The sequence below is a fragment of the Balaenoptera physalus genome, assembly GCF_965194825.1.
Source record: "Balaenoptera physalus genome assembly, chromosome: 2".
NCBI classification, from domain to species: domain Eukaryota; kingdom Metazoa; phylum Chordata; class Mammalia; order Artiodactyla; family Balaenopteridae; genus Balaenoptera; species Balaenoptera physalus.
The window spans coordinates 115325139-115334756 of NC_138883.1; the positions used below are offsets into that span (position 1 = coordinate 115325139).

A 9618-nucleotide genomic window follows, 5' to 3' on the forward strand; every position below is an offset into this window, starting at 1 on the left:
AGTAGTGTATTGTTTAGCCTCCATGTGTTTGTAGTTTTTACAGATTTTTTCCTGTAATTGATATCCAGTCTCATAGCATTGTGGTCAGAAAAGATACTTGATACGATTTCAATTTTCTTAAATTTACCAACGCTTGATTTGTGACCCAAGATATGATCTATCCTGGAGAATGTTCCATGAGTACTTGAGAAGAAAGTGTATTCTGTTGTTTTGGGATGGAATGTCCTATAAATATCAACTAAGTCCATCTTGTTTAATGTATCATTTAAAGCTTGTGTTTCCTTATTTATTTTCATTTTGGATGATCTGTCCATTGGTGAAAGTGGGGTGTTAAAGTCCCCTACTATGATTGTGTTACTGTTGATTTCCCCTTTTAGGGCTGTTAGCATTTGACGTATGTATTGAGGTGCACCTATGTTGGGTGCATAAATATTTACAATTGTTATATCATCTTCTTGGTTTGATCCCTTGATCATTAGGTAGTGTCCTTCTTTGTCTCTTGTAATAGTCTTTATTTTAAAGTCTATTTTGTCTGATATGAGAATTGCTACTCCAGCTTTCTTTTGATGTCCATTTACATGGAATATCTCTTTCCATCCCCTCACTTTCAGTCTGTATGTGTCCTTAGGTCTGAAGTGGGTCTCTTGTAGACAGCATATATATGGGTCTTGTTTTGAATCCATTCAGCCAGTCTATGTCTTTTGGTTGGAGCATTTAATACATTTACATTTAAGGTAGTTATCGATGTGTATGTTCCTATTACCATTTTCTTAATTGTTTTAGGTTTGTTATTGTAGGTCTTTTCCTTCTCTTGTGTTTCCTGCCTAGAGAAGTTCCTTTAGCATTTGTTGTAAAGCCGCTTTGGTGGTGCTGAATTCTCTTAGCTTTTGCTTGTCTGTAAAGGTTTTAATTTCTCTGTGGAATCTGAATGAGATCCTTGCTGGGTAGAGTAATCTTGGTTGTAGATTTTTCCCTTTCCTCACTTTAAAAATGTCCTGCCACTCCCTTGTGGCTTGCAGAGTTTCTGCTGAAAGATCAGCTGTTAACCTTATGGGGATTCCCTTGTATGTTATTTGTTGTTTTTCCCTTGCTGGTTTTAATATTTTTTCTTTGTATTTAATTTTTGATAGTTTGATTAATATGTGTCTTGGCATCTTTCTCCTTGGATTTATCCTGTATGGGACTCTCTGCGCTTCCTGGACTTGACTATTTCCTTTCCCATATTTGGGAAGTTTTCAACTATTATCTCTTCAAATATTTTCTCAGTCCCTTTCTTTTTCTCCTCTTCTTCTCGGACCCCTATAATTCACATGTTGGTGCGTTTAATGTTGTCCCAGAGGTCTCTGAGACTCTCCTCAATTCTTTTCATTCTTTTTTCTTTATTCTGCTCTGCAGTAGTTATTTCCACTATTTTATCCGTTCTTCTGCCTCAGTTATTCTGCTACTGATTCCTTCTAGAGAATTTTTAATTTAATTTATTGTGTTGTTCATCCTTGTTTCTTTGCTCTTTAGTTCTTCTAGTTCCTTGTTAAACGTTTCTTGTATTTTCTCCATTCTGCTTCCAAGATTTTGGATCATCTTTACTATCATTACTCTGAATTCTTTTTCAGGTAGACTGCCTATTTCCTCTTCATTTGTTTGGTCTGTTGGGTTTTTACCTTGCTCCTTCATCTGCTGTGTGTTTCTCTGTCTTCTCATTTTGCTTAACTTACTGTGTTTGGGAGCTCCTTTTCCCAGGTTGCACGTTTGTAGTTCCCCTTGTTTTTGGTGTCTGCCCCCAGTGGCTAAGGTTGGTTCACTGGGTGCTGTAGGCTTCCTGGTGGAGGGGGCTGGTACCTGTGTTCTGTTGGATGAGGCTGGATCTTGTCTTTCTGGTAGGCAGGACCACGTCTGGTGCTGTGTTTTGGGGTGTCTGTGACCTTATTATGATTTTAGGCAGCCTCTGTGCTAATGGATGGGGTTATGTTCCTGTCTTGCTAGTTGTTTGGCATAGGGTGTCCAGCACTGTAGCTTGCTGGTCATTGAGTGGAGCTGGGTCTTAGCATTGAGATGGAGTTCTCTGGGAGAGCTTTTGCCATTTGATATTACATGGAGCTGGGAGGTCTCTGGTGGACCAATGTCAGGACCTCAGCTCTCCCATCTCAGAGGCACAGGCCTGACACCCGGCCAGAGCACCAAGACCCTGTAAGAAAGAAAGAAAGAGAGAGAGAGAGAGAAAGAGAGAGGAAGGGAGGGAGGGAAGGAGAGAGGGAGGAAGGAAGGAAGGAAGGAAGAAAGAAGGAAGGAAGGAAGGGAGGAAGGAAATAAAGTTATTAAAATTAAAAAATAATAAAAAAATTATTACAAATAAAGAAATTAAAGTAATAATAAAAAAGAAAGAAGAGAGCAACCAAACCGAGAAACAAATCCACCAATGATAACCAGTGCTAAAAACTATACTAATAAAAAAAAAAACCAAAAAACGGACAGACAGAACCCTAGGACAAATGGTAAAAGCAAAGCTATACAGATAAAATCACACAAAGAAGCATACACATACACACTCACAAAAAGAGAAAAAAGAAAGAATATATATATCTATATATAAAAATAAAAGGAAGAGAGCAACCAAATCAATAAACAAGTCTACCAATGATAATAAACTCTAAATACTAAACTAAGGTAAACATAAAACCAAAACCAAATTAGATATAGAAAGCAAACCCCAAGTCTACACTTGCTCCCAAAGTCCACAGCCTCAATTTTGGGATGATTTGTTGTCTATTCAGGTATTCCAGAGATGCAGGGTACATCAAGTTGATTGTGGAGATTTAATCTGCTGCTCCTGAGGCTGCTGGGAGAGATTTCCCTTTCTCTTCTTTGTTCGCACAGCTCCTGGGGTTCAGCTTTGGATTTGGCCCCGCCTCTGCATGGAGGTCACCTGAGGGTGTCTGTTCCCCGCTCAGACAGGATGGGGTTAAAGTAGCGGCTGATTTGGGGGCTCTGGCTCACTCAGGCCGGGGGGCAGGAGGGGTACGGATGCGGGGCGAGCCTGCGGCGGCAGAGGCCGGCATGACGTTGCAGCAGCCTGAGGCGCGCCGTGCGTTCTCCCGGGGAAGTTGTCCTTGGATCACAGGACCCTGGCAGTGGCGGGCTGCACAGGCTCCCGGGAGGGGAGGTTTGGATAGTGACCTGTGCTTGCACACAGGCTTCCTGGTGGCGGCAGTAGCAGCCTTAGCGTTTCATACCCGTCTCTGGTGTCCGTGCTGATAGCCGCGGCTCGCGCCCGTCTCTGGAGCTCGTCTAGGCGGCGCTCTGAATCCCCTCTCCTCGCGCACCCAGAAACAATGGTCTCTTGCCTCTTAGGCAGGTCCAGACTTTTTCCTGGACTCCCTCCCAGCTAGCTGTGGCGCACTAGCCCCCTTCAGGCTGTGTTCACGCAGCCAACCCTGGTCCTCTCCCTGGGGTCTGACCTCTGAAGAAGCTGGAGCCTCAGCTCCCAGCCCCCGCCCGCCCCGGCAGGTGAGCAGACAAGCCTCTCGGGCTGGTGAGTGCTGGTCGGCACCGCTCCACTGTGGGGGAACCTCTCTGCTTTGCCCTCCGCACCCCTGTGGCTGAGCTCTCCTCCGCGGCTCCAAAGCTCCCCACCTCCGCCACCCGCAGTCTCCTCCCGTGAAGGGGCTTCCTAGTGTGTGGAAACCTTTCCTCCTTCACAGCTCCCTCCCACTGGTGCAGGTCCCGTCCCTATTCTTTGTCTCTGTTTTTTCTTTTGCCCTGTCCAGGTACATGGGGATTTTCTTGCATTTTGGGAAGTCTGAAGTCCTCTGCCAGCATTCAGTAGGTGTTCTGTACGAGTTGTGCCACATGTAGATGTATTTCTGATGTATTTGTGGGGAGGAAGGTGATCTCCACGTCTTACTCCTCCGCCATCTTGAAGGTCTCTCCTCAAGAGTTCTTTTTGATAAGGTCATCTGGAAAGGCTGCTCCGAGGAGATATTTGAACCAAGACTTGAATAACGTGAAGGAGTGAACCATGTGAAGTTCTGGGGGAAGAACATTAAGGAAGAAGGAACAGCAAGGGTAAACACCCCAGGCAGAAATGAATTTGTCAAGTTAGAGATGGCAAGAAAGCTCCTGTGGCTGGAGCAGAGTGAGTGGGGGCGCTGGAGTCTTGGTAGGAGATAAGCTGGAGGAAGAGTCAGTAGCCAGAGAGTTTAGGGCCTTGAGGACTGAGGTAAGGAATTTAGGTTGTATTCTAAGGTGAAAGGAATTGCCTCGAATAAGTGCCTTGTGCTAAAGTTCCTAGGAGTAGAATTGTTCTTTCCTAAAGATAGGACTTTCAAGCTGACTTTGGGACATTTCCCCAATGGGACTGCATCTTTAACATTATAATTAAATCAATGAAAAAATGTTTTAATATACAATTTTATATAATTTCTCTCTATGTATATTTCTATGTCTGTCTGTCTGTCTATCTGCCTGCCTATCTACCTATCTAGAAAGAATAAATGAAAATGAGTTATGCCTTAGAGTTTTTGATTTACAGTAGATGTGGTACATCTGTATTTCTACTCTACTTACTCTGATTTTCAGAATCAAGAAAATCTCAAATCTGGAGACTCTAAAAAGCTTAGATGTCTTGGACCTTCATGGAAATCAGGTATTGTTAAAGCCCTTTCATTTCTTTCTTATTTGAAAAAGCTCTAGGAAATTTCATATAAAAGTTTTAAGAATTATACTTGTGTTGAATTTTTCCAGAGTTACTTTACTGATTCACTGAAATTAGCTATGGTATTAAGGTATTAAGCTCATTTATATAAGGTTTGGTAATTCCTCAGTGGTAAGAGACAGATAAAACTTATAAAACATTTAGAATTCTTATAGTTATGACAATTTTGATTCTTATTTAGTCTTTTATTAACTTATAGCCAACCCCAACCCAAGAACTAGAATATTACTAATGATTTTCTTCTACTTAAGTGTTCTTTCTTTATTCCAAGATACCACTATTCTGGATTTCACATTTATCATTCCTTTATTGGTGTTTTTAGTTGGTTTTATCACATATATATGTGTCTAAATAATATATTGTTTAGTAGTATTGTCTTTCAATTTAAAAAAAGGTGTCAAACTATATATTGTCATCCAGTGTTTGCTTTTTGGATACAACATTATGTTACTGAGTTTCATCTATTTTGACTACAAAGCTGTAGTTTATCTTTATTGTTGTATGTTCCACAGTTTGATTATACAAAAACCTTTTTCTCTGTTTTATTATTGATAGACATTTGGGTTGATTCCTTTTTGTTTGTTTGGTTTTTTTTTTTTGTTTCCTATTAGGATAGTACTTCTAAGAACATTCTTGTACATGTTTCTTCCATACATCATATGTACTCTAAGATATATATCTAGGAGTGAAACTGATGGGTCACAGGTTATTTAAACGTGTAACTTTAAAAGTTAATGCCAAATTGTCTTCCAAAGCGATTGTACTAGTTTATACTCCCACCAGTAACACATAATAGATCCTGTTGCTTCACATCCTTTTCAACATTTGGAATTTTCAGACTTCTTAATTTTTGCCAATTGAATTGGTATAAAGTGGTGTCCCCTTATGGTTTTGATTTATAATTCCGTGATTACTATATAACCTGGGATCATTATTCTATTTGATTAGTTTGTCTACCCATATATTTGTCTGTCTTAATTTCTCTGTCTGGTTTGTTATGTTCCCTCTCCTTATTCTTCTCTTGCAGAGCATCTTGGCTGTTTTTTAACCCTTTGCTCTTACATTTAAATTTTAGTCTTTGCAATATGAGTACTTATTTATAAATAGCTACATGAGCTACATACTCATGCAGAAGGTAAAACCTCTCCTGAGGTGGTAAGTGTATATTGTGGGGTGATCTGGGAGTCCCTGCCTGTTGAGAACAAATCTCCCACTTGCAGTTGGTCAGGTGTAAACCTCAGTGTGATCTCTTTAGGCCTTCTAATAGCTGTTAGTCCTAATCGTTTTGTTGAAAAGCTAATATAATTAATAAAACCTTGATAGATGTATTAGATAGGCCACATCTGCTAGGTTCTAATCTCATCCCAGCCCCATCTATATGTCTGCCTGTGTGTGCACTCAGAGGGAGGAGTGTTGATGCCTGGGAATTGTCCAGCTCTGCAGGCTGGTTAGTATCACTCTAGTAGAGGGAAAGTTACCCAGTTAGTTAGATGGTGGTGAAAGAGGAAGAAGAATTAGAGTCTTGTCAGTAAGAGAGCATCATATATAAAAGCACTGAGACTAAAAACAACATGATAAGTATGTTTTACTGTTGGAGAATTTAGCACATGTTGAGGGATGGTGAGAGATGCGGCAAGAGAGGTAGATTTAAGGCCAGACTGTGGAAGGCTTTATATGCCATAATAAGGAATTGCTATGTTATCTTTCTGTAACCCACTATTTTAAATACCATTCATCAGTATAAGTGAATCATTTTATGGTAACAATATTTTTCTTAAGTTTATTTTAAAATGTATATATGAGAAATAAGCATTTATGTGGTTTTTATATTATAATATACATTTAAGAATTCATGGGCATTACCCAAGATCTATAAGAGCAACTGGTAAATGGATAATGTATTACTTGGTCTATATATTAGAACAAGTCACCTTGTTACCTTGTTAGCTGACCTGTGTTATGTGTTATGTGTTAAATGAAAATCTGAGTCTTGTTTCAAATATTTAAGTCCAATAAACAAAAATTTGGAGTATTTCAAAGCAAAGACAGTCTTGGTGACTAAAAAGTCAGGAGATACACTATTCAAGTTGAAACAACGTGCAACTCTAAAAAAATAGCATCAGGTAGTTAAAAAACAAAAAGAAAATTAAGTGACTATTTTTTGTGTTTTGAATTTACTTCCATTGGAAATAAAAATGATACGTGGTGTACATTGTGAAATGAAATATAATTGGTTTATGGATGTGAAAACATTGAGAATAATAGTGATAGTGTTCAAGAAACAGATTGGGGAATGTAACGAGTTGAGGGGAGGTGAAACTGGAGACAGAGAACAGCTGAGAGACCAATTCAATAATCTTGGTGAGAAGTGATGGCAACTTAAAGTTGTAGTGATAGGGATATAACAAGGGGGCAGATTGGATAAATATTTAAAAAGTAAAAACATTAAGATTTAGCAATTGATTATATGTGAGTAGTAAAGAATACAAAGGAATATGAGAGGTTGACTCTCAGTTTATGACCTAGATTTTTTTTTGTCTACCAGAAAATGTTCTCTTGGTAAACGCTTCCTTTAACATGGACACAAATGTGCTTCAAAAAGAATCTGTTCTTTCAGTGACATCTTTTCCTTCAGGGAGAGCTGGCTCTTTCTGTGGTTGCTTGCCTGAAAGCAGATGTCTTTCCTATTGCTGAGTAAGAAGGTTGTCTTTATCCAGATAGAGCAGTCTGGGTTACTAGTATACACATACATAAGACTGGAGTATCCAGCTTTCCTAGACGTACTAAAAAGCTCTCCTGTCTACCTTGAGACTCTCTCTTATCAGTGTGACCCAGGATAAGGCTTTTGAACATTCCTATCATCTCTTCTTCTGGCTGTGAAATTTATTAACTGATCAAGAACTCTGCTCTCACCCTACACCACCTTTTTTCTGAAATTTCTGTCATTTGCTCTATGCCTGTGACTTTGTCCATGGCTGCAACAAGTAACAGACTATTCCATCAGAGATGTTTCACACAATTCTGACCTGTCTGATAGCAAACCAAGAAGCTGAACAATATCCCCAGTGACTTTTTAAAAATTACAGATTGATACCTATATATAAGAGTTAACAATGTTTCTTTCCAGAGTGACCAAACTAAGATGTAGGCATTCTAATTATATGTCCCACCAGGACCAAATAGAATTGGAGAAAGGTAGTTTTCTAAAAAAAATGTCCCAGGATTATTAGCAGAAGGGAGAAGACACCATATACAGGTTATGTACCCCTTCATTCTGTATATTTATCTTTCTTGAGTTCAGAAAAGCTTTATGTATATGTATAAATTTATGTATATATTTACATATTGCTTTTCCATATACCTATCTCTATTTTTTTAGTATTTTAGCAGAATTTCTCAAGCTTATGCTGTTATTATTGATTTTCTACAGTATCTATTTTACTTTTTGCTAAATCTATACATTTTAAATTCTATCACCTATTTAGTTTTGAAATGTTTTTGTCTATGTCTTACTGTACAGCTCTGTAATCTGCAAATACTGATAACCTTGTTTCTTCTTTTACAGATTTTATTTTCATTTTACATTAGTTACACCAAAAATCTCAGGACAAATTTTAAAGCATGGTCATATATTATCTTTATATATTATTGAATTTGCGATAAATATACTTAGGTTTCTCCTCTTGAATGTAGATGAAATCTAGACGGTATTTCTCGAATATAAGAGAAGGTCCAAACAATATCATAGAAAACTGGATTATAAATCTTAAAAAAAGGCTATTTTAGCCGATATCTGCTTTGAAGTGTTAAATAGAAAATTTCAAATAATATTGTGATGGCAATACAGATGAGAAAATTAATCTTCAGTGATTGTGAAATTTGTTTTAATGTTCAGAAGAAAAGTGCTGTGTATAACTCATTGTTACTTAAGTACATTACATTAAAAGGTTGAAGCCCTCTGCAAGAAGCCCTATTTCTGGGCCATGTAGAAACTCATCCCGTTGTGCTACGCTTGCTGTATTACAGTAGTGGGGCTGAAAATCATGTTGAGCTCTCATCATTTCATGGGCTATACCCTTTAACTTATCCTTACTTGTGCAACTCAAATTCCTCCGCTGCAGTTCAGTGCTTATGTGCATGTGTATATTCCATAATTCAAGTCCACCATATTGTACCCTGCCTAAACATTATCTGTCTCCTCTCTTAAGCAGTTTCACTAATAAAGAATATCCATCCTCACCCTCTACTGGGGATCCTAGTTCCTTGAATCTTTTCCATTCAGACTCTTGATTGCTCTCAGCATCCTGCAGTATAAATGGAGAATTAACAAGGGGAACTTGGTAACATTCCTTTTCCTTGCCTTTTCTCTCAGAAAAATCTTGTTTGATCAAAACATTGTGAGCTTATGCCTTGGGCTCACAGTTTCTATTTCACAGCTAGTACGTATATTTCTCTTCACCTTTATGGGACCTGGCACAGTGTTGGACACTTAGAGATGCCCAAGCAATGGACTTATTATTTGATAAAATATACTTACCACAGTCAAATTATAAAATATGTTCTGTTAGTTAATTTTCACAAGTTAAGTAACTTCATAATATCTACAACAGAGGAAACTGGAAATAGATTTTGAAATGTCTTCATATAAACTTGTCACTGAATTCAATGACTGTGTCTTTTATTTTTATAACATGCACATCTGAGATTTATGCCTGCTAATCATCCCTTCCTCATTTTTTAACAGATTACCAAAATTGAAAATGTCAATCATTTGTGTGATTTGAGAGTTTTAAATCTTGCCAGAAACCTTTTAAGTCATGTTGATAATCTTAATGGGCTGGATTCACTAACTGAGCTTAACCTGCGACACAATCAAATCACTTTTGTGGTGAGTATTAAAATGGAATCAA

At 38.3% G+C, this 9618-nt stretch overlaps 1 protein-coding gene across 7 annotated transcripts in view; it reads left to right on the forward strand.

The window, feature by feature from the left end:
- LRRC49 (leucine rich repeat containing 49) overlaps positions 1–9618 on the forward strand; it is a 128539-nt gene that overhangs the window by 18296 nt on the left and 100625 nt on the right. For all 7 annotated transcript variants that reach the window (XM_082443787.1, XM_082443791.1, XM_082443784.1 and 4 more), the window contains 2 exons: positions 4573–4639; positions 9453–9596. In XM_082443787.1, the coding sequence (XP_082299913.1) occupies positions 4573–4639; positions 9453–9596 (211 nt within the window). The remainder of the gene's footprint in view (positions 1–4572; positions 4640–9452; positions 9597–9618) is intronic.